Genomic DNA, 26,229 nt, shown 5'->3' on the forward strand with positions numbered 1-26,229 from the left:
TAAAAAAACAAACAAAAAAAACCAAAACAAGCATGATCCTTATTTGCCTAGACCTCACGTACGGAGACATAGCAACTTACAGGAACTTTACCACTTATTTTAAGAAGGACCACTCACAACCTCTCTAACGAGCAGTCCAGTCTCGTCTGTGACAGAGTCAACTGGGCACAAAGACCATCACATTGAACATTTTCAACTCCACTTGAAAAATAATACTTCAAGGGAATGCTTCTGCTGTGTCATCCACACCAGAAATAGTTTAGGAGAAATTGTGTGACACAAGGACTGAGAAGCAAAGTCACTGCAACACCCTAATACACAGCAGACAAAAAGAACAGAGAAAGGCAAAATATAAATCACTCCAAGATAAATTAGGTCCTCTAGCCACTGCCTGATAAAATTATTATAAAACCTGACAAAGTAAAGACCAAGAGTTAAAGCAAGAGAAAGCACTACCTTCTCAAAAATATCCAAGAACCATAGCAGGGTTAGCGACTTACCCATTAGTGACAGCACAAAGCACTGGGAATAAACCGCAAAGAACTAAAGCTCCCAGGAAGAGGGATAGGCTATCACACTCCAATTACATCTAACGAGAGAACAGCATACTACATAGATGTTTCAAAAATGCATGTGAAGTGGTGGAGCAGGCAGACAGGAGCTCCAGTAAAACCACACTCAAGTAGAAACGCCACTGTTACTGCATGCCAGCAATTTCATTATATGTATCCCCAAAGTAAAAACCCAAACAGGACTGTGATATAAACTTAAACAGTTCCTCAGCAGGAACATTAGCAACAGCATCTTCAATAAATGTGCTGAAAAAGAAAAAGGATGTACATATCTAAATAAAAGGACAAGATACCTCTGGATAAGACAAGTCCTGTGACGTAAGGATATGCTAAGCTGTGCAGGAAGCAGACTGCGTTCACAAGCTATTTTATGACAAGTCTCTTCAGTCTTCTACCTCACGTACAAATCCAGCCTGTGTGCTGTGCAGCAGCACCGACACCGAAGCAGGTATAATTAGCACACCCATTAACAAGTGTCTGTTTGTAACAGACACATTCGATGTTTCAAAAATTCATCCACAGCCATAAGTAAATTCATACTGATTTTACATTAACTAGTTTAAAATGTTTTACATTCACACCAGTGAGGATTTGTTTCTCAAGTAGCGCTGACTGATACAACCCCAATTAATTCTTTCTAATGGGCAGGCTAAAACAAGTTTCATCATGAAGTAGTATGACAATACTTCACCTTTTCAAATATATATATATATATATATATTGCAATATATATTACACATGAAAGTGAAAATGTTTCCTCTCTATCCAAGCAAATACACCTAGCTGGACTCAGTCACCAATCACCCACACCAAGTGCTTTTGCAGAACACCTCCTCTCTAGATCAGAACAATTTTACATACAGAAAGTTTAATGTTTTCACTTTAATCAAACCTACTGTTTAGTGTCCCATTTTAGATGACAACTTTAATTGCACTTCTTGAAATCTTTTTAATTGATATTGCCACCTAGTGGTTTGTTTCAACAATATTAAATAATTGTAAAAGCCAGCATGAGAACATCAACATCTACAGTAAGTTTGAGAAAACCCATCGCTATTTTTTTCACCAATATAGAAAAATCTAATACTGCTTTCCACCCAAAACAAAGGAAATGGCCAAGGACCACTTAGAGAATTAAGCCCAAGGTAGTACATCCTCTTCAAAATAAAACTATTTCTATGGCAGAATAAAACAGTATCATCAAAAAATTTGGTTTACGTTATGTAATAACCCAATATTGAATAATTCTCCAAACACATAATTTCAGAGAAAAAGTACCATTACTAAAAATCTATTTTTAAAGCTTATTTCTTTCACTTTCTTGAATACAAAATAAAGAGGAACACATTTCCCATCTGTCTGGTCTTTGGTTTACTGTAGGTTTGCTGTTACATGCTTAATGGCAAGATGATCTAAGTACCCTAAATACAGGAAATAAAATGCAGAACAAGTCCTAGTTTACCTAATATAAGAGAAAACAACTTTCAAAACATTTCTCCTAGCAAGTTCAGCATAGTTATACAAGAAGAGAAAAACTAGACAAGAAGTTCTTAGTATTTACACAGCTTTTCCATTGCTATTTCATTCTGATCCAAACCAACATACACACAAGAGAGTCCTACAGTTACAGATAGTCCTGTTCTTTGTTCAGATTACAGCCATCTTCAGTATCTTGTGGAAACCCAGATGCTTATTATGCAGCACTAGTAATAGCTGATTGACAAGAGTGTATGTCACTTTAATCCTTTCTGCTTCTATGTCCCTATTTCTAATAGACAAAAAACCATATCAATTACATTTTAATGAAAAAATAAAATTTTCAAACAGTTGGCAATATTGTTTCCAAACAGTTCAGCGGTAGTGGTTTTAGTATTCTTGGAAATAAAACATGCATGCAAAAAACTGATCAAATTTGAACAAACACAATTATTTTCAACCAGTAATTTGCTTTTAAATCCATTTTTCTTCTAGTAAACAAATATAACTCACATCTTTCTTTTTACCTTGCTGCTTGAAAAATGGAGCTTATGTAACTTTGTGTCTATCCAACTTTTTTTTTTAAATCATATTTGCTAGTTCTAACATTTGAAAAAGTGGATGGAGACCTCTGAGCCATTAAGTTTCTACAAGTTTTGTGGCAGCTGGGAAGAAAAAAAACCAACCCTATTAGTACCTCACAGAGGGAAAGTCAGGGTATTCCACCTCTCACATTTTCCACCTGGATTGTCTAGCTGTTGACGGTCTGTTGCTAGCTGATCAACCAGTCCAGACTGAACTCCACACCAGTCACCACAAGCACTACACTTCTTGCCCAGCTAGCCCATCACACAAAGATGGGTAGTAGCTACAGGAGAAGCTCAGATCCTCGTGCAGGTGGCCGTTGATCACAGCAAGGGAGGTTCAGTACAGCACTAGGTAGACTTAAGAGGCAAGGAACAGCTATGTCTATTGAAGAGGGCCCACTGAAGAGTGGGAGAGAACAAAGGCACTGAGACTCCGCTTGTTGGGCATGGGAAGGGAAGTGAACACATTTGGGACTTGTGGTGGAGAGCAGAGAGGAGTATCCACAGCACACGCAAAAGAGAGCCAAGGCTATTGTGGTGGTGAGATACAGTTGATGTTCAATATAAATGCACATGGAACCAAAATTTTTAATACAGTTTCTCTAACTTATGCAGCACACTGAAATATGTAACAGCACTGAATTAGCCACTTTACATTCACTTTCCTTTATCTGTATTACCTGCTTTAACCTTTACCTAATTGGTATTATTATAGCACATCTCAAATATATATATATATACACACACATATATATAACATAGAGATTGGTTATTATTACTGCACTTTTTTTTTTTTTTTTACACATTTCATATAAAAATGCTACTGATGTCATAGTCAGAAAAAAACAATTATTTTTTCTCAACCTTGAAGAGATGTATAGTCTAGAAGGGCTTTTGCTTATAACATCATTCTCTGAAACACTCAAAAGATCTCTCCATTATCTCCTGGCACATTTTTAATCTACTTTAGAACACAGACGCTATTTGTATAATGAAGGAAGATCATACCTTGAAAATGCATTCAGGCCCTTTCAACTATTTAGCTAAAATGTCTGTTCAACACACAATGCTACATAGCTTTGTCCACTTACATGTAAAAAGCCCCTAGAGCTTCTTTCATGATGGCAGGTGCAAAGGTTCTTCTGAGAGAAGAATTAACAGTTTTCTAACGACGTGTTGAATAACTACATGTTAAATGTAAATAAAACCAAAAGCTACTCTGCAAACCACCAGTATTTAAGACACTACTTTAACAAGTTCAAACTTCAGAGGTCTTTTCAAAGCCAATTTGCAAATGAGAACTTTCCCACTAGCCAGGATTGCCCCACTGTCTACTACTGCAGTTCCCAGCAAGGACATAATTTTTAAATGTTAATAAAATAGTTAAAGACCATATAGACTTTCCGTAAAAACAAAGCAGATTGTATTTGAATTTTAACTCAGAGCTAATCCCCTTAATTTTTTTCAAATATACAGAAAGAGCCCCTTTCTCTGATACGGTTTCTGCTTATAGTAGGAGAGCTACTTGCAAATATTCCCTCAGATGTGCTGATCTAAATACCATCTTTTGAATTCCAAGGTAATCTATTTTCCTGGAAAACAGTCCAGAATGCCACTTCACTTAGGCATCACCAGATCAGCACTAAATTTATGCCCTGTCACTTCCTAGCTGCCTCTTGCAAGCTTTGAAATCACCTGAGCAGCAGCAGCAAGGTTCAGAGCATAGCAGCAATTTTACAAATTCAGCGTATTTGCATCCAGGTTGCCTGAACGAAGAGCAGTGACTGCTCCTCACCACAGATCATGCAAAGCAAGACCGTGTAGCCCATAAATATGGTGCTGCCATTGTTTGTAATGGGCCACAGGGTTTGTGATAAGCCTTGGGACTTACCAGGCTCTGTCTGAACATGCCTTGGCCTGCCTGGAGATTTGTTTTAGCATTGAACAGCAACAGTCTACTGATCAAATGACTATTACCTACTTTGTTTTAGCTATCACTTAGCTTTGTTCAGTTGTGAGGTGTAGCACCTATTGTTAAACATATATCTGGAACTGACATAGCAATAATAATTATTCTGTCTAAAGTGAACTATTTAATATGCTGGAATAAAAAGCAGCATAAGGGGGTAAAGACACGGAACAACTGTAGAGGACTAGAAAGTCATAGGATGATACAGAGGCCCAGGGCTACAAACACCTCACCAATGGTTGCTGGCCACAGGACTGCAACCTGGGAGCTGGCCAAAGCCACTCACAGAGGGAACGAAGAACAAGTATCAAACATGTTTAAAATACACCATTATATAGTAAATCTGGATGGACTGACATGGATCGTAACATGAATTTACAAGGCAGCACAAAAAGAACAACTTGTAGAAACATTTAAGAGCGACCCAAGTGGATTTCACAAAGAGGAGGAAGAAGTTACCAACATCAACCTCATAGACCTCCCCGTGGGGGTTCAAGAGGCTGATGACTGGCCATATCCCTCCCTCCTCCCAAATGAAACCATCCACCTTTGATGCTATGCCCACCCTTCCAACAAAGAGCAGATACTACAAAGTCTGTGCATTTATCATTTTGACTGTATGCAATTTGAAACAAATACTAGTACCACCGTAACTCAACTATCAATAATTCTTCGATTGGACCATTAAGACTTTCACTAGACTAACTGCAAATTCTGGACTCTGCGAACAGTGATCATTCCTTTTGCTGATAACAAAATTTTGAGCGTAACAAATTCGAGCAACCTATCTGAAACCTGGATGCAACAAAGCAGGGAGAAGAGACTCTAAGATCTGGAAGGAGAGCAGGTACAGGTGGATCCATTAGTAGCTATTTAGCCTGAGGAGAAACACACAGATCCAAGCTGCATTAGTACAATACCTCAGCAGCTGATGGGTGAGGATCATGCTGCAAACAGGGGAGATAAGCAGTGCAGAACTTCAGGCTGACAAAGCATACAGCCAGAATAGTCACTGGATTCCCTCCCTCCCAGCCTCCATAAAGAAAACAGTGAGTTCAGAATGAAGGTAATTTATCATCCTCTAAATAAGACAAACAATGTGTTACTAGGAAGGGAAATAGCAAGCAATTTTATTTATATATACATACACACACACAGAGACATGCTTGCTTCACCTCACTAAGTAAGTCCCAGTTTCCAACTTTCACAGGCTTATTTGAGCATTTTCGGTGTTTGCTCACACCAACTGGAGTGCATACACATTTTTTTTCCCCATCAGTGAAATTCTACATTGTAAATCAGACTTTCACTTTTCTGCTAAAGTAATGGTCCCCTTACTCAGCCTCTGCCCTGTCTTCTTTTTCCTTCCTCCAAATACCCCCCACCATATTAACGTATATCTCCTTAGATAAGGAAATGTCATTATACACTCACTCACTTTTCATTCTGATATTCTAGGTATACATTTATTGGCAGCAAATCTGGGCTTTGCTGCTTTCCATTGCTGTTGATAAAAGCAAAAATTAAATTCTATGCTGGGAAATGGGGTGAAGATGCTTTTAATTTCACATTATCTATGGTAATTCAGCTTGAAGGAAACCATATCATCTTAAAACAGAAACAAGGCAGCTTGCTCCTTTTTATTTCACTTGCTTATAACATTGTCATGCTTTGATAAGAACACCACAAAAGCAAATCCATGAAGAAAGGTGGTATTACTAGGCAAAGAAGTGAGAGGGGACCAATTTTTCTACTTTGCTGTTTTCAGCCTCTTCTGAAACACTAAGAGATTACACACTTCATCCCTGCTATTAGACTATTACCTTTGTAGAGTGTTAAGAAACTTTATGTACTGAGTTTAAATGCCATTTAAAGACTCCCAAATTAAGTTTCTTATGTAAAGGTGGTATTTTATCTACATACACCTACATAACCATTATTTATTACCTATACCAATGCACTGGTTTTGGCTGGGATGGAGTTAATTTTCTTCACAGTAGCTAGTACGGGGCTATGTTTTGGATTTGTGCTGAAAACAGTGTTGATAACACAGGGATGTTTTCGTTACTGCTGAGCAGTGCTTACCCAGAGCCAAGGGCTTTTCCGCTTCTCACCCCACCCCACCAGCAAGGAGGCTGGGGGGGCACAAGCAGTTGGGAGGGGACACAGCCGGGACAGCTGACCCCAACCAACCCAAGGGATATTCCAGACCATAGGACGTCATGCTCAGCGTATAAAGCTGGGGGAAGAAGAAGGAAGGGGGGGACGTTTAGAGTGATGGCGTTTGTCTTCCCAAGTCACCGTTACTTAACGTGATGGAACCCTGCTTTCCTGGAGATGGCTGAACACCTGCCTGCCCATGGGAAGCGGCAAATGAATTCCTTGCTTTGCTTTGTTTGCATGCGCGGCTTTTGCTTTACCCATTAAACTATCTCAGCCCATGAGTTTTTCTCACTTTTACCCTTCTGATTCTCACCCCCATCCCACCGTGAGGGAGGTGAGTGAGCGGCTCCATGGTGCTTAGTTGCTAGCTGGGGTTAAACCATGACAACCAATCAACTACAAAATATCAAGTATAGGATATGCATTTTCTCAAAAATAAGTCAGCAACATCTGGGGATTGTGACACTGAAAAAGTAGCAGAAGAGAAGCGGCAAAGCCCACAAGTCAGATGTGCAACTGCTGGTCAAACCTTCCAACAGACTAGCAGGGAAAGAGAACATCTAATTTACCAGAATGAATGAAGGATCAAATTACCAACCAAAATTTCTCTATCAAATTCACCTAGTAGTTTCAAACCATACTGAGTTTACAGCTTGTCACATTCAGCCATAATGGTCAGCAATGTGTGTGTTAAAACTAGACTTACCATTGATCTGATTAGTCTTAGATTCTCACGTTCTCTCCCATGAATCCTCCTGAGATAGATGAAGCTTTCCATAAAAGGGTGTTTATTTCAAATAACAAATGGAAATTAAAACAAAGCATTTGGTTGAATGAAATATTATCCCCAAAATAAATTTAATCCATTGATCTTTCCCAATTCTACTATCTAAACTACATTCTCAGATAATCACCAGTGATCTATAATATGAATTCTGGACATCAGGCACTGACGTATGGGAAAAACTGTAATGAAAACAGCGGAAGTCTCAGAATAAATCTGTAAGCGTTTTTGCTCCAATATACATATTCAGTTGTGGTTTATTTTAACGTTCCTTTTAGTTGCAGCTATTAAAACTACTGTTTTCACCAGCCTGGCAAAGCACAGAGCAAGGGTTAAGACCAGTAGCTATCACAGAGAAGGTACAAGTGGAGGAGAAAGGAGTCTGGTCTACTTACACTGTATGTTAAGTTTTCATAATGCTACAATCAGGGCAAGATATGGCACCCTGTGAGACACAAGCTAGTGAAAGTCATTTTGGAAACACAAAATTAGATCCAAATGATCACTTTAAAAGAGTAACATCTTTATTCCCAAGACAAATATTCTCATTACACAAAACTGATTTTTCTGGCTTCAGAAATAAACATTAGAGAATACAGTTATTCTATTACTCAATAATAAGAACAGGAGAAATAAGTTGATTTTCTGCACCATGTTTCCTATAGAATATGCAGAAAGTTTGCCAGCTTTGTTGCAACATTTTTCGATAAACTAATCAATTCTCAACAATACTTGTTTTAGACAACTGGGGAAAAATAGGTATTGTCTATTGAATAAATAGTTTTAACCTAGTTTCTAGATGCTGGATTTACTAAACAACTTGGATTAGCAGTGAGAATGCAATACTTAAAAGTAACTGGTCCATACTAAAGATCAAAGTAGTTACCTAACAGGTATCTGGTGAGCTGAAATACAGTGGTAGCCTCAGCCTAGCTCTTTATAGCTCTGTCTCACATTTTAAGTCAACTTGAGATTCACACATTGTGTTTTCACATCCAGCTTCTCCAAGAGCCTTGAGTGGCAGGCGTGCCCAGATTATGTCTGCCCACAACAACAATACAGAGTTCATCACAAAGCTCCCAGTTCCTAGGACTGCTTGTCCCTCCCTGATTAAAGAGCGACTCTGTAAAATGCATAGTGCTGGAAGCAACTACAAAAATTGCTGTGGGTCATCTTTTCAACATTGTTGACACAGTCCGAGACTTAAAAGTTGCTATATAGCAAACATTTCTGGGAAACAAACAAAAAAAATTAAAATCTCAAATTGACATTAAAAAAATAGAGGCAATGCTCTAATAGCATTTGAGTAGAATTTGATTAAATGTCTAGGACCAGTATCATGGACTTGGACACCAACATGTGCTGGAACACTGTGTTACTAATATACAAAACAGGTCACCCCAAGCAACAGACTACCAAAAAAAAAAAAAAAAAAAAAAAGAAAACAAAACAAAAGTAAAATTTGTTTTTCAGATACTATTATCTGTAAAGATGATTCCTATTCTTTTGAGCTAGAACTCATAACAGTATCATGAAGCTCCTGGCCTTTTCCAAGTTTCCCTGACACTGCTAAAACTTTAAAACATTCACCTGGGAACAGATTCTGGCAACAAGGATCTGTCATACTGTGCTTTGTGACACCAGGAAAGGGAACTTGAAAGAAAGTTTAAGCCTTTGATCTCCTCAGGGCCCCCTCTTTCATAAAAATGCTGAATTGTGACTGCTATGCTAAAAAGCAAAATCATTTAGTAACCCAAATAGCCTCATTCTGACCAAATCACCACGTGTTTGCTTTGTAACTCAGAGTTACTTGGCCACAGTCAACCAGCATGCTGATACCTGTGTATTAGTGAAACTTGATAGCAACACTTCCCTTTTGATCACCTGTCTTCCAACACCATCAGTCTGTTGCTCTTGATTATTCCGCAGAAGAGATGTAAGGCTACTGGCTGTCCCTTACACACCAAAGCCTGGCACGGCCTATAATCCTGTGATTGACACTTGTACATGGCAGGTTGAAATAATAAGCTTGAAATTCCTCAGGCATCTAACTCTTATTTCACAGGTGAGTGAATTATTGAGCTACTACATAAGCATGAGAACTAAAACTTTGAAACAAAGCTAGTTGTTCACATGAACAGAGAAAATGACCCAAATTCTTAGATTCACGACTTTAAATCCCAGGCTCATTTTGGCATCAAACTCAGACCTGCAGATGGCATCAAAGTCTACAGGAAAAGTAGCATTTCAGGCATGCCCATTCCTTCAGTATTTTGCACTCCTGGCATGCCTCCTCACCCCTTCGTCATTACCTTACTGTTCTTGGGTTTATGAAAGCTCTTCTCAAACACACACCTCTGCTGATTCACTGTAGAGTTTCACAGCTCCTTCCTGAGCCAGGTATAGGAGTGCCACACATTACATCACTCAAGCCCCATTTGGATCTAGCCTCACAGATACTGTCAGGCTTACGCATACTATCAGATGTTGCAAGTGATCTACTGAGGTGGCCTTAAAAATTTAAGAGCTGCCACACTAATTTAGATCAAATACATACCTAGGCCAGTATTATACCACTAGGTGCCAGAAACACACATTTAAAGATGAGTATACAAGTGGATCACTCTATATGAGGACAAACTTACATGACAGGGCTTCAGCAGATACTGGCTTGGTAAGTCAAATTGCACTGACAGTAGTATACTTAAAAACTACTGATGGTTCTAGTGTCCAGTCTTATCCTTCTTAAACCCATCTATAATTTGGCCTCTACAACTTATTGCAAAGCCACATTCTGCCGTTTGTACTGTACAAAAAAAAGTATCCTCTTTTGCATTAAAGTCACTCTTTTCAACCATTGTTTTGTAATGAAAAAAGGTTGCTATTCATTCTTCCCTTTCAATACCAGTAATGATTTTTCAGGCATGCCAAAATGCTCCTTAACCACCTTTACATATCTGAAAAGGACTAGTCATAAATGAAGCTGTCCAATATCCTCAATCACCTTTACCACCTCCTTCTTTGAGAAATTTCTAGTTCTACATCATCTTTTTTGAGATGGTAAGATGTGAACCATGTAATGTGAGCACGAATATAAACCACAATTTATACAGAAGCACAATTTATTTTAAAATATTTTTAATTAGCTTTCAAACATTAAAATAGCCATTTAAAAGATCTGGTTTAAATAAAGTTATCTTGCTATGTACCTTACTTAACTACAGCCTTAGCTGCACTTAACTGGGATTCTTTTAATTACTTTCTACTTGGATTTTAATAACTTATGCCTTATTTTCTTCTAGGATTCATTGTTTTACTGTTTTGTTTCTACAGCATACATGATCTCAAACCGCCCAACTGTCCCTCACCAAAGGTGATAAGTGACCACTGGGTACTCAGACTCTGGCAGGAGAAAGGAATAAAACCAGCTGCCTTAACGCCTTCTGCAGTCAGTCCCACATAGCACAACAGAGCGGGCCCAGCCCGCCTAACTGCCCACCGCTCAGCAGAACAAGCCCCAACCAAAGCCTAACCTTCTGAAGGTCCTGGAAAGGAATTCGGAGTTGTTTCTTTCCTAAGCACTCTGGAAGAGGGAGGAGTCACTCTGCTCTACTGACTGTACCTTCTCTCCTGAAAATACAGCTCAGTCATGCGTTTGCTCCCCTCACAGCAACCTTTCAGGCAACCTGTCACAGAAACAGCACTTCCATCATACCCATCTCCAGGCTCCATGCAACTACCTGAGAACCTCTTCTATAATGGTTTTATACAGACATATATGTCTCAGTCTATGAAGGAGTAACATCACATATAGGTGAGCAACAGCAGGAGGGTAGCCAGTGGGAGACAAGTACAACTATTAAACAGAGAAATCACTGGGGTGAGAGGGGAGACTAGAAGAAACAGATCAATGCAAAGAAAAAAAGAGATGTCCCAAGAGAGAATTTTCTTTAGAACCATGAATATAAGAACAATATAATTTTAGTACAGTTTGAAAATTAGTAAATAATTGATTTTAATATCAGAATTTAAGATACAGATATTGTACCTAGACAGCTCTGACCTTTATTGCTGCAACAAGAACAATACAGATACTAAATTTTTTCCTCAGGGATAGGAAAATATAATTGACCTCTAACTACAGAATTCTCCCTTCCATTTTAGAAAACTGCAAACTAAGCATTGACAATAGCTCAAGGCAACTGAAGCCCTGGACTCTTTTACTCTCCTACATTCAAATTATTGACTTTTAATTGACTTGTGTCTGCTCCTCAACAGGACCAGCAGTCATCCTCCAAATGAGGAAATAGAGAGAGTTTAATCTGATACAATGTTCTGATATAATGTTCTCATTGTCTGACATTTCTATTTCTTTAATGGAATTTCTAGCTTAGCTAGACACATTTACTTCTACAACTCCTACTGCTCCAGAAAATGCTTGAGACTGATCACAAATTTTACCTGAGAAGATTCATGCTGTAAGGCAGGAATCAAAAAGTTGAGTATTTAGCATAGCCATGAGAACAGGCTTCTCTCCAGGTTTTACTTTTGCCCTAAGTCTAGATAACCTGTGGCCATCAAGAAGGATTGTGTGCATAACTTCCAATCTTTTTTTCACACACACTAAATCATTGAAATGGTCACCAAGCATATTTAGGACACCATCAAGAAGCCAAGTAATAAAGGAATTCTTTCCTTCATGTTAACATATGCAAATTCAATGAAGTTGTCCAAAACTAAAAATAATTTTATTTGGTCCAGTCTTTATCAAACTGGAAAAATATCAAAACTATTTATGCAGTAAAGATTGTCATATACACCTTCAAATTATAGTTTAAAAAAAAAAAGTCGATAGCTTCTACAGTCTGTCATCTTCTTGAGAACAAAAGGAAGAGATGTGTATATTTCAAAACCCATGTCCAAGCCTTGTCCACAAAATTTATTACCATCCTACCCTGTAGTTACAGTAAATAAAAGAGTTAAAAAAATAAAAACGCACTGCAGAACAAGGGCCCCATCATCATGAACATTACACCCCAACAGCTCATCTCACTATGATCTGAAACACGAAATGCAGTCATTTTCCCTCCCCCACTAACGCACTCTTGTTTAATGTAACTGTGCCAAACCAGGGTATTTTCCTTAATAAAACCACCATTATACTAAACCCAATGTTATTTCATAAAATAAAATTATTACAAATGAAATTAAGGTCCCAGGACGGCATCTCTATTCATTGCCTGTTCAAAACCTGACATAACCAAGGAGACCAGTACAGGCGAGGATGTGCATGGCTGGGGACCAGCCTTGCTGACAGGGACCTGGAGGATCCTGGTGGACAACAAAGCTGAACACAAGTCAGCACTACACCACAGCAATGAAGGCAAATCAAATCCTGGGCTGCATCCACAGGGGCATTACTCGCAGAGGTAGAGATGTAATCATCCCACTCTACTTGGCACTTCTCAGGTCACACCTGGAGTACTGTGTCCAGTTCTGGTCCCCACAGTTCAAAAAATACATGGACAGACTGGAGAGGGTCCAAAGGAGGGCCATGAAGATGATCAAAGGGCTGGAGACCACCCCCCTCGGGGGGACCTTATCACAGTATTCCAGTACTTAAGTGGTGGCTATAAAGAAGATGAGTCTCTTTTCACAAGGAGCCACACAGAAAGGACAAGGGGCAACGGGTACAAGTTGCACTGGGAAAGGTTTCATCTTGATACAAGAAAGTAATTTTTTACAGTGAGAACAATCAATCACAAGAACAACATCCCCAGGGACATGGTGGAGTCCCCACAGTAGAGGTTTTCAAGACACGGCTGGACAAGGTGCTAGACAATCTCATCTAGGCTCCCTTTCCCACAAAAGGTTGGACCAGATGATCTTTCAAGGTCACTTCCAACCTGGGCCGTTCTATGATTCTGTTCTATGAAAAAGACATGAACCTTGGCAAATTTGTATGAGCGGATAATTCTTTGATAATAGATGTCCTGACACTTACATGACAATAACTACTTTCATTATACAAATCTGCAAGTAGACCTCTACAGAGTATTAGAAATTCTGGAGCCATTCCCATTTCAGAAATTAAGTTTTTTAGAGCTGCAGGATGTTTTCTTACTACATGACACAGGGTACTAAACAGAAAGATGAACACACTTTGTAATACATGTGCTACTTTACACTGAAATTTACTCTAGATTCCACTGGATCCCTCAAAAAGTCTTTGATGTGTGTTTTATTATCACATTACAAAGGTGAACACTGGACTGAGTCAGGCATTCAAGATCAAACATGTCACAACACCTTCTTTAAATTTCTGTAATCTCAATACATGCAATTATTTACTTCTTTACAAAAGAATTATTAGTATTATACCGAGACAACTAAAATCAACTTTGTTTTCTTTCAGTTGAATCTTTCAGTATATTGTACTCTTAAAGGCGGCACAATGTTAAGCACCTGAAGTCTACACACACTAAGTGGGCAAATAACCAAGATAGGAAGTTACAGCCCTGTAGTATAGGTAGCTTAATGAAATCTTAAAATTTGACAGGAACAGGAAGATAGAGCTCCAACTAAAATATTCTTAGCAATAAGATGAAAGGCTATTAAGAAAGAAGGCAAGAGTAGCAATTCCCATCAACATCACAGTTTGAGTAAATACCCGAAACAACACTGAGTGGACTTCCTAAGCTGATCCACCCTAGGATATATATCCACCCTAGGATTTATATCCACTCTGGGATATCCATCCCATTGTGGCCTCAGATCACTGGTGGTCAAAAAAAAGCCCATTTCACATATACACACTTCTACCCTTACCCTCTCACCCTTGCAAAAAAACTAATGAAAAAGCTTGGGGAGGGTTTGCAAAACTTTTGCAAGCAAAAAAATAAATTAAGCTAATGAAAGCCACTGTAACACTGTGCAAGATGGGTATTTTTATTCTCCTCAAAGAGTTACTGAAAGAGGCTGAAAAACACTGTGGTAGAAAAACAGTGACAAACAAAACCAGTGAATGATTTTCAGACATTTAAGATTCCATAGTAATGTCATATATTCAGAACCTTGATAGCTGTACAATACCTGTGGGTCCAAGAAGTTAGTCATCTGGAAGTGCACAGTATAGAAATCTGGCACTTCCCCTGTTATCTAACATACATACTCTTCACCACTATAAAGCAGTACCGCATGGTCTCTATCACCTGTTCTAAAGTATTGCTTAAAGATAAAACCAAAAAACCTATGCTACAAGAGAACTTAATTTTGAAAAGTCAATCTTGATATCTGGATTTATGCATTTGTATTGAAGTATTCAACACACAATCCTCTCTCCATACATCCACACATCATCATCTGGATGTTTTAACATACAAAACTCTTATCCTTCAACTTTGGATGAAGATGACATATCTCTGATTGGGTATTCGCTTGTTTTTTGTCATATTCACTTAGAAATACAGTCAAGATAGGATTTCCATAGAATCATTTAGGTTGGAAAAGACCTTCAAGATCATCGAGTCCAACCATCCATTTTGTTCCAGTTGAAGCCAGTACTAGTCTGAATATGAAGAAGAGCCTACCATTCTGCTGAATGCAAGAGGTAGACATACCTGAGGCTCTCTTACATAACTGGGTTCTGTTAGCGCTAAGTAAAGGACAGCAAACAGGCTTGTCTATCTGTAAGCAAGTTGATCTCAGAACACAGACTTGGGCATCTGTTGAAAACGCTATTTCACAGACTTCTCTCAAAATGCAGATCTCCATTCTAAGACAAAATAATTCACAGAGGAGCTGAATTAACCATTTTGATTAATCTTTTGCCCAACTCAAAAAATACATAAGCAGTTTGTACACACTGCATGCAGGTCCAACTATTATAACCAAAATCAAGTGCTGTTATCTTAAAATAGTGAGATATTATTCTTTTTCAGTAGCCTGGATGACTGAATTCAAAGTAAGGCCCCACCAAGCAGATTTTACTATTACATGCAATTTTAGATATAGTCTTGATTCAAGACAAAGTGCTTTCTCTTCAGAACATGAGCCACTTAACTTCTACTTTCTTATCTTTCCACCCTATTACACAAAAAATATGGATTCACCTCCACCAGTTCTCATCATTGACTTAAGGGGTCAACACTGAGCAGTTACAGAACCAACCTCACAGACTCCTACAGCAATTAAGGTCTTAACAGACAAAAAGCTATTCAGCGTTAAAGAGCACTGTAATTTTTATTTCTTCTTGTGTCATCATCTTAATACTCTTCAAACAAAAGCCTGCAAGTAAGCTACAATGCGATATAACTCTCCTAGCCAATTCTAGAAGAGGAATCCTGCAGTTCCTTTGAAGCACATTGTTACCAGCAACAATGCAAGTTGCTCCATAAAGCTATGAACCAGCAGAGAAGAGTCTTCCTAAGAACCACAGTTTAAAAAAACAAACAAATAATAAAAAAAAAAAAAACCAAACCACCAAACAGCTTTGGATTCAAAACCAAGCCATGGTTTTCATGTAGTGAAAAAGTTCACTACAGGGAACTTATGGTATAGAATTTCCACCCCTCAAATCAACATTTTCATTTGCAGCTACTGCGCATTTGATGTGCATCACAGACACTGTATGACTCTAATACACTAGTACATGCTGTAGCAGTTTAATTTAAACCAAGGCTAGGAACAGGACAAAACAGATACTTTTGTTGAGATTGTCTTCTGAAATAATGTCCAATGCTGGTTTTACTTTGGCGGCCTAAACTATTTAGCCATTTGCAAGGAGACCCAAAAACTTGAAAGGAGTTTCCCTTTCACAAAGAAGCATAAAACAGACTAGGAGGTCTCCATAGCATAACAGTGCTTTGAAAAGAAAAGAAAACATAAATAGAAAAGAAATGATGGCTCTGTTGTCTACCACAGCAAAACCACTGTTTCCTGAGGCAAGTGAACAGATTCTGCCATTGCATCTGGAAATGCCAACTCAGTATGGCAAATGGCCAGCTACTGACTGTGCACCCTGACTTAACAGTAGCCAGTTTCTTCAGCAACCATAAGTACCAGTTCTGCACTTACCGAGTGTCTGTGAAAGCAAACTTTTGACAAACTCATTCAGCAAGACATCCCAAGGCAGCCCCGCTAAGAAGTGTATTAAACGCTGTATCATCTAAGTAGAACAGAAGTTTATTAATAACCTTGTGGTTAACAGACTTAACTGAAAGCTACAAAAACAATTCTGAACCTAGAGTGACAATAAAACGTAACCTATTTCTGTTTTCAAAGTGGCACAACAAATCCATGTAATTTTACAAACTGACTTCCAAAAGGATTTTGGAAACAAGGGAACAAATCCAATCAGACCACATACCTTGCACATAAAATTTGTTTCCATTGCAATAACTCCAAATTCACACAACTGAAAGCACAATGCAGCTTTCATACAATGCTGGAGGAAACAGCAGTACCAGAACAGGTTGTGAACAAAAGTTAACCGTTAAAACCTGATGACCAATACACCAGCATTTCATCCTACATTATTTTTATGCATCTCAAAGGGGAAAAAAAGCCCATTTGTTGTGAAGCCTGAGCCTGATGGAAAACCACCTGACTACTGAGTTCTGATTTTGGCTTTTCACGGCATCATTTGTAACTAAAAAAACCCAAAACTCCAGGGTCAGGGATATATTATTTCTTTCTATAGAAATCAGAAAGGAAAAGACCTTGCCTCTTGAATCATTTGCCATAGCACATAGCAATATCTTTACCCCATCACATATATATCCATCCATCCAACATACCCTGCTTTCCAGTTCTAAAGACTGGCCAACTAGAAGAAGAAGGGGATGAGGAACATCAGGACATATGCTTCCCCGTCTCAAAGCAGGTAGACTGGATCCCCAAGCAACAAAAACAAAGACAAGAGTCTATTGGTGACATAATGAGTCACCAATAAAGTCTCACTGAACAAAATACAGTAAAAGTTAGTGAGAGAACCACATAATCCTACGAGGAGAAAAAATAAAATAGGGACGAGTCCAAAGCCGCGTTATCCTAGGAAAGAGAAAGTGGGAACACTATAGAGATGGCAGAATGTTCCTACATGGTTCAGTGAAAACAGGTACTGTGAGAATGAGAAAATATGAACTGGACAGCGACAAGAACGTGAAGGGTTAGCAGAAGACAGGGGGGGAAACACCAGACCATGACTTCTGTCCATTTCTGCAAGATCAACAGAGATTTAAACAACAACAACAACAAAAAATACTGGTATCTGCGTTGCTGACAATTAGACACATCTGGGAACGGGAATTAGTCTGACACTACCGAGCAGGAAGCAGAGAGCAGGATGAGAGTACCAGGCTGTTAGCAGGACAAGAAAAGGACTGCCTACAGATAGGACAATGCTGCCAGAAAGAAATCTCAGAACAGAAAGCACAAGGACAGAAGGAAGACCGTGAAGATGAGAGAGAACTGGAGGGTGATTCGAAACGGACACGGGGGCTGTGCAGATCCCCGACAAACAGGGATTTCTCAGAGACGAGTGCCGCAGCGATCCCCAGGGCGAGGCCGGAGTGCCCGGCGCGGGTTTCCACAGAGGAGGAAGGCCAGCCCGGGCGGCACGGGGAGGGCCTGCCCGAAGGAGGCTGAGCCCGGGGCCAGGGCTAGGGACACCCCCCGTGGGAGGGACCGACCCCGGCGCGGTGGGAGCGGAGTGGGGAGGGCGGGGGGGGGGGGACGACGACGTGCTCTGCGGGGGGGAGCTGCCGTCTGTCCCGGCGGCGGGAGCGGGGGAGCAGCTGCCCCGTGAAAGCAAGCAGCGGGGCCGGGACTGCGCGGGAGCAGAGGGGCCGGACCGCGGGACTGTCCCGACAGACATTACGGGCCGGCGGGGGCACAGCGTGAGGGAAGGACGGACAACGAAGCTGTCCCGGGGGGGGAGAGGCTCCGTCCCGGCGGGTCGGGGGTCCCCGTACTTACTTTTTGTGGGGCGGCGGGTGCTTGTCCCTCCTGCCGGCCGCCGCGGACTGCTTGGGCCGCCGCCTGCGGGCCTGCAGGGCCAGCACTGCCGGGGAGAAGAGAACAGCCGGGAGCCGGCGTGAGCGGCGGCGGCCGCGCAGCCCCCCCCGCCCCCGCTCCCACCCCACCGCCCGGCACAGTACGGTACGGTACGGTACCTTTGCGCGAGTTCATCGCCCCGCGCCGCACGCTCCTGGGCGGCCGCGCCGCTCCCCGGCTCTCCCGGCCCCGGCCCCGGCCCCGCCGCCGCCCGCCAGTCGCGACCGCGCGCCGGGCACCGGCCGGCAGCAGCGGCACCCCCGCCCCGCGCCGCCGCCAACTGCGCAGGCGCGGCCCTGCCGGCGGGGCCGCGGCCGGAAAGGCGGGGGCGGGGCGGCGGCAGGTGGCGGCGCGGGCCCGGCGGGAGCGCACCTGAGGCGGGGAGCGGGCCCTCGGCGCCCGGCCCGGCCCGGGCCCTGAGCGCCGGGCCGTACAGCTGGCAGAGGGGGCAGCTTCGCTCTCTGACCAGCCGCTGCCTCTTTCACGGGTCCGTATGTGTTACGGGGCTGCCGCCGAGGTGGGCTTTGTCGGGTCGTTGAGCCAACTGGAAATTAGTTTTGCTGAACACCACTTCCCTCCCCAGACGTCTCGGTTTGTGGTCAGAGTAGCGAAGCGATCCGCCCTGTTGCCGCGAAGTGCTGGGAGCTGTGAGAAGAAAAGGAGAGCAAACGGGAGGGGGTGGAGGTGGCGATCTGCCTCCTTGGCAGCAGCCAGGGCGAGATCAGCTTTAGCTTGTCCCAAGACCTGTGTGGGGTTAGATGCCAGGACCAATTAACCTCATGACACAAATCCAGGGAAATCAGATTTCCTTAATTCTGATTCACACAAAGTTTTTGATTGTCATGATGGACAACTCTTGGCAATTGTTTTTCTCCTCCCGACGACATCTTGTTGCCCATGATACCGGGCTCTATTCAAATTTGGCCTAGCAGTGACCTGTTGAAAACTGTCTCTTCTTACTTGTGCTGTGCATAGCATGGCTCACTTTTTGACAGCATTATGACTGAAATTTTGTGTCGTCTATAACTTAGGCCTGGTGCAGAAGATGATCTGTGTCATATCAAAAACTTCAGTATGAGTGTGAGGCTTGTCTGGCTCATCTCCGCGTGGGACTGGAGTTCAAAAGCATAGTAACTGAAAGATAACGGGACACTAATTCAATTTTGAGGCAGAACTGCCTCCCTAAATGGCAAGACAAAAGAATTCATAACGATGAAGATCTAAAAGCAGCTGCGGTCAAGGTATTACGAGAGTGAAGGGAGCTAGCAGTAATCACTGGTCTTAAGTAATTGGATCATGGAGATTTCAAATAGAGAGAAAATTGAATCCCTAGTTACGGTTAGTTCAGCCTAGGAGCTGGACAGGAACAGAAAGATAAAGCTAGACAACTCAAAAGAGGAGGTACCACAATGTATAGTACTTTCTTGTCTGACTATAGAGCCTGATGAACAGAAAAGAATAGGACCATGAAGTTCCTAAACTACAGCTCTTGTGAGGCACCGCAGCTGCATTTCTAAATCAAAACATTTTCTGTGTCCCATCCTCCATCATAAAAGAACACAGGAAAAAAACATTTCCAGTGTAAGCTACTACTTGGGTAACGTGCAATGTTGGTATGTTACATGTCTCCCTTGTGGTTAGTCTTTTAGTGATAGTTCAGTGTGATAGGTCAGGCAACAGAAAACTGTACTGAAATTTTGAAGGCTTTCTGCTGAGAAAGTTTAGATGCATGAAAATTAATAATAGTTGAATGTTAAAAAGCAGATTACTTATTTACCCTTTGTTTCCAGGCTAATTTTAACTTCATTGGTTAAATTGTGCTGCTGGATGAATTCTTCTACCTGTACAGAGAACTGTAGAGACAAGCAGCTGATGATGGAGAAAACGGTGAGACTGCTTTTTTCTTTGTCAGGGCAGTGCTGGCATAAGTTACCTTATAGCTATGGCTATAGAGCAGAAACCATATCAGGGTCCCAGTCATCTTTTTGGCTACTCATGTGCAATTCTATTTACTTCAACAGGAGGTTTATATGTAGAATTGATTGGACAATTGGGTCTTATCTAAGTACAGTGAGCCTTGTTTACATCAACAGGATTATAAATTCACCAAATCTGGAGTCAGGAAGGAATTTCATTCACAAGCATAATGTCAGCAACATAATCAGGGCAAGGGAACAATCTGCTAGCGCACAGAGAAGGAATTATGTTAAGACCAGGTGGGTGTATACTACACAGTCAATTTCTTTCAGTTCTAATGGACACATATTTGGGGACTATATTCTTCCTGGTTTTTGTTGTTTTATTCCTCGCCCTGCCATGCCCCTAAGAGCCACTCAGAGGGTGCTTATGCAGAACTGCAAAAAAATCACTGAGCCTCTATATGTATGTATAGAGGATTAACATGTACAATTAACTAACTGGAGAGTAAATTAAGGTCAGTAGAGGCTAGATGTATTTCAGAAACAAAAAAAACAAAAAAAAAAAAACCACCTTATTTCTCAGATTCTTGCGAGTGTAACTCCCTTCCTGAGAACACAAACAGAAAGTGAAAATTCAAAAAATTACAGAAATATGTGAAGGTATGTGGTTGTTAAGAATGGATCTACCCTGTATTATGTTTATTTGAATCCACTCATTTCAGTGAAATTCTCCATCCTTATTTCAATATATGTCTTACTGTGTGTAACTTTGCTTTTTCAAAAACAAATGATGAGTCAAGAGAGAAGACAGACTAAATAGCAAAAGAAGGCATTTGTAAAATCAGTATACAACATAAATAAAGAACAGTGAACTGGGTCAGAATGTATCTATTTCCGGCTGTCTCTCTTTGAACATAATATGGGAACAGGTGTCTGTTTTATTACAAGGATTACCATAGAGCTCATTTGCGCTGGGGAAGGGCACTATGAGATTTAGGTGATATGACCTGTGCAGAAAGGAGGGACAACAGCAGATTTAGGTGATCTTAGGTGCAAACATCAGGGGAGAAGAAGGAGAAAATATCAATTTATGGAATGATATTTTTACCTGTTTATAATATAGTTTGGACCGGTCACCTGACACCACACAGATGTTTGATTTGTTTGCTTTTCACCTGGCTTTGAAATATCCCACTTACACAAGAAGACATTAACTTTTCAGATGTGAATGGAATACGTTTGTACAGAATAAAAAGTTACCTAGCAGCAATCCTGTAAACATGATATTTTCATCTTTCTGAGAATAATTCAAAATTCTTCCTTCAGCAGAGGGACGTTAGAAGCTTTTGCCCTGATTGCTGTACCAGTTCCTTTCAGCACTGCTTTTCCCACTGTGTGGTAGCATGCTCTCTGAACTGCACTTTCTCAGAAATCAGGATATGAGCCAACTTCATGCTGCTCTTGCACAGAGTGAAGAAACGAGAAATAACACGTAAGGCAGAGGAAGAAAAAAAAAAGATGGGTGGTGGAAAAAAGGAAAAAGAACAACGTAGTGAAAGGAAATTCCCAATTAAAGGAGAGTTCTTATTAATATGCAAGTCCACCCTTCTCATCCTCTCGCCTTTCATGGTTGTCTCTTGTTCCTTCAGTTCCCACACCCATTTCGCATTTTGTTAAGTATGATACACTTGTATAGGCATACAAACAATGAGTCTGTCCTTCTCTTGTTCACTTAAAGAATTTTCTGGCTACCAACGTGCTTCCCCCCTCCCCCCCCCCCAGTATGTAAACAAAGCAGAGAGGACAATTCTCAGCTTGGTTTTGAGCCACACAGACAACAAACTTACCAATGGGAAGTGTTAAGCAACAGCAAGTAATAAGCTGGGTTCGTTTTTAAAGTCAGGAGGACTGTTGGTGCATTACTGCTTGAGTATAAACAGTTAACATTAATAGGAGCAATGCACGCGTTAAACAAGAAAAGTAGGATTGTTATGTCCATAGTGTAATGAGAAAAAATAGCAGGAACCATGAGTTGGGATTTCCAGAAAAAAACAGGAGGTCAGAAATACCCGAATTTAGATTCCTGGCTCATTCACTGATTCATTGTGCTCTTCCTAAAGCAAATTACATGACTCACCTGACTCATTTTCTTCATCTTTAAAATGGTATAGTGTATGCCGGTTGCACAGTTAACATTGGTGGAGAATTCTTGTTTATCAAGTTAATTGGGAGTACTAATAAAAGAAGAAATAAATAAGGGCAAAGCAGACCAGTTTAATACCAATTTTACATGAAATTAAGGACTTACCTATGCCCAGAAATAGCTGCATCAACCCAGATATGTATTGTACGTAGTCTAAAATAGGGCATGAACTGGCATGACTTAACTCAGATCTGAAATAGGATTAAAACAGAATGTGGCAATATTTTTATGATAATACTTCTTCTAGTGTTGAATTACCCAGATTTCCAGAATGACTCATTCTAGCTTCCCCTATTACTTCCAGCAGGCTCCCAAACACTGCTTCAGTTAAACTTCCTCCACTTTCCTGGGTCCTTGTCTTAAATGTCTTCATTAGCCCCCTCTACTACTGTTTCCCAGCTCTTTACCCAGCTTGCCCTTCTCATCTCAAGCTCCCTTATACCCTTGTTCCAATCTATTGCCTTTTTTTCCTCTATTTAAGTTGGTTGATTTCTTCCTTCATGCTGATTAAAGGTCAGCAAGAGAAGAGAGGATCACTGAAAGATTAGTGACTGCTCTCAGTTTCCTACTCAAATACAACACAAGCAATTATAGGGAAAGGTCTTCAGTAGTGATGCAGCAGTTGTTTGGACTCATGCCTACTATTTCTCTCTGAATGGCAGCTATGCAGTCTGGTCATGTGCTTGAGAGATTTATCTCCTAAGTGAGCATGGAATATTTTGAGACTTAAGTATTAAACTCTCACATGTCTCTGTGCAACATGTGCACAATGCTGTTTTACAAAGTCTCATAATTTGGCCAAACTTGAGAAGATTTTCATAGGGATTGCAAAGGCACATCTTTGATACTAAGGCCTCTTTCTATGAAATCTCGGCTTCCTACTCAAAAGTAGGGATTGCCAACCAATTATGAGAATCCATTAGAAATCAGATGCAGGGCTTACCCAGTTTCCTTTTCTCTAGGCTTGGACTACACAAACAATAGTCACAATGAAAACAACAAGGGACAAACTGTAAGCTCAAGCTTAATGTAAGAGGAAGCAATTGACTCATTTTCTCTTGAAGAATAAAGCCTCTTTCTTCTCCACAGCCTCCCCTGTACTTTTACTTGATACAAGATGTTTTCACAGCCTTCAGAAAAATCAGACACCAGCTGACTAGTAGGATGATGCCATGTTATGTCAGTAGTGCCCCACATGTCCTTTCTTCACACATCCTCCAGTGCGATATTGCTATAACGCCCTCACCAATACCTTTCTGGGAAATTAACAGCCATTACCTTAACCGCATCTCAGCAAGGACCAGTGTTCCTTTACAAACCTACTGGTTACAATGCATTCTGAAATAAACTTCTGTTAGTGGAATGGCCAGTAAAGAAGCACTGGTCAAACTGGTTTGTCTGGGTACAGTTCCAGAACTTAATCTTGAGAGCAAAGTAAGCTGTCCTGTTTTGTAGGAAGTAACTGTTTGGTAAAGGATGGCTCAGTTACACAGGCAACATGCATTAGCAGCTGCAGTTATCAGTACACTATTGTTTACCATTAAGGCACAGAACAGTGCCACTTTTGCTCTACTTAGTCTTGACTACATACTGGATCCAAAGAACTACTGTGCTAGAGGGGCATTTCCAAGAAGTATCTATCTCAGGATTCTTTTAATATGATCAACATTCTTTAAAAAGTATGAATATTTCATTACTCAGCATGGGATATTTCATCCCATATGATTAAAATTTTACAAATTTAACAGTAACTGGATCTTAGAAAGTGAAATATCAACCAGCTTCAATAGTCATAGGCATTACCAGCCTGGTTCATAACATGTGTGAACTAGCCATTCAGTTTCATTCTATCTGGTTATGTCTTTACCATATCTACACCATGTAAAACAGCAAAATGAATTTTTTAAAAGCAGAAATTGTTATAGGTAATTGTTAAAAACAAAAGCAGAACTGGCTTGGCTTGTTAGCCAACTAGTATTTCTTTCCAGCTTTCACAAAGAACACTCATAAATGAACTTTGTTACTTTCAGAGAACTGAATAAAGACTGATTATCCACCTCTAGGCACGTGAAATTCCCTGTGCTCCTACTATAAAATGCGTGACATCAAATAACTGTGAAAATATTATAAACAGTCAGCTATGTTCATTCAAAGCACAAAGAATTAATCCACTGCAATTTGGCCTTGTGCATTGTTTCTTAGAAATGAATTCAGTGGGCTTGATTTTTCGGGTTTGATTTATTCATGTTTTACACCCACTTTGCCATTCATTGTAGTAACACAAATGACTGTGGTAGGAAATATTCACATGCTTTTGCCTTCAGAGCTGCAAAATATAATAAACATTAAGAATGTAAATATTGTCACCAAAAACTATGTCTTCATTGCAGTATTTACTGAAGCCAGGCCTTCAAAATCTCTACACTGTAAAACTGCATTCACACAATATGCCCATCTCACCTCTGTGCCTGGCAAGGTCATGGAGCAGATCCTCCTGGAAACTATGCTAAGACACATGGAAAATAAGGAGGTGATTGGTGACAGTCAGCATGGCTTCACTAAGGGCAAATCGTGCCTGACTAATTTGGTGGCCTTCTATGACAGGGTTACAGTGTTGGTGGATAGGGGAAGAGAAACTCACATCATCTACCTGGACTAGTGCAAAGCATTTGACGCTGTCACGCATGATATCCTTGGCTCTAAATTGGAGTGAGATGGATTTGATGGATGGACCTCTCGGTGGATAAGGAATTGGCTGGATGGTCGCACTCAAACAGTTGCGGACAATGGCTCGATGTCCAAGTGGAGACCAGTGATGAGTGGCATTCCTCAGGGGTTTGTATTGGGACTGGTGCTGTTTAACATCTTTGTCGGTGACATGGACAGTGGGATTGAGTACACGCTCAGCAAGTTTGCTGATGACACCAAGCTGTGTGGTGCAGTCGACACACTGGGGGGAAGGGATGCCATCCAGAGGGACCTTGACAGGCTTGAGAGGTGGGCCCATGTGAACCTCCTGAAGTTCAACAAGGCCAAGCGCAAGGTCCTGCACATGGGTCAGGCCAATCCCAAGCACAAATACAGGCTGGGCGATCAGTGGATTGAGAGCAGCCCTGCAGAGAAGGACTTGGGGCTGTTTGTTGACAAGAAGCTCAACATGACCCACCAATGTGCCTTTGCAGCCCAGAAAGCCAACCATATCCTGGGCTGCATCAAAAGAAGCATAACTAGCAGGTCAAGGGAGATGATTCTTCCCCCCTACTCCACTCTGGTGAGACCCCACCTGGAGTACTGCATTCAGCTCTGGGGCCCCCAACATCAGAAGGACGTGGACCAGTTGGAGTGGGTCCAGAGGAGGGCCACAAAGATGATCCGAGGGCAGGAGCACCTCCCCTATGAAGACAGGCTGAGAGAGTTGAGGTTGTTTAGCCTGGAGAAGAGAAGGTTCCAGGGAGACCTTCTAGCAGCCTTCCAGTACTTAAAGGGGGCCTACAGGAAAGA

At 41.0% G+C, this 26,229-nt stretch overlaps 2 protein-coding genes across 9 annotated transcripts in view; one reads left to right on the forward strand and one right to left on the reverse strand.

Annotated features, from left to right (window-relative positions):
* SRPK2 (SRSF protein kinase 2) overlaps positions 1 to 18,874 on the reverse strand; it is a 148,701-nt gene extending 129,827 nt beyond the window's left edge. Inside the window, exons 1-2 of the mRNA XM_030013305.2 lie at positions 18,726 to 18,874; positions 18,529 to 18,613 (exon numbers count right to left, since the gene is read on the reverse strand). Coding sequence (XP_029869165.1) covers positions 18,529 to 18,613; positions 18,726 to 18,741 — 101 coding nt within the window. The 5' untranslated portion in view covers positions 18,742 to 18,874. The remainder of the gene's footprint in view (positions 1 to 18,528; positions 18,614 to 18,725) is intronic.
* Positions 18,875 to 18,978: 104 nt separating this feature from the next.
* Positions 18,979 to 26,229, forward strand: part of PUS7 (pseudouridine synthase 7) — a 48,293-nt gene continuing 41,042 nt past the window's right edge. For all 8 annotated transcript variants that reach the window (XM_030013310.2, XM_041123240.1, XM_041123239.1 and 5 more), the window contains exons 1-2: positions 18,979 to 19,093; positions 20,397 to 20,493. The gene's annotated coding sequence lies outside the window, so the exon portion shown is untranslated. The remainder of the gene's footprint in view (positions 19,094 to 20,396; positions 20,494 to 26,229) is intronic.

The sequence above is a fragment of the Aquila chrysaetos genome, chromosome 5, assembly GCF_900496995.4.
Source record: "Aquila chrysaetos chrysaetos chromosome 5, bAquChr1.4, whole genome shotgun sequence".
NCBI classification, from domain to species: Eukaryota; Metazoa; Chordata; class Aves; order Accipitriformes; family Accipitridae; genus Aquila; species Aquila chrysaetos.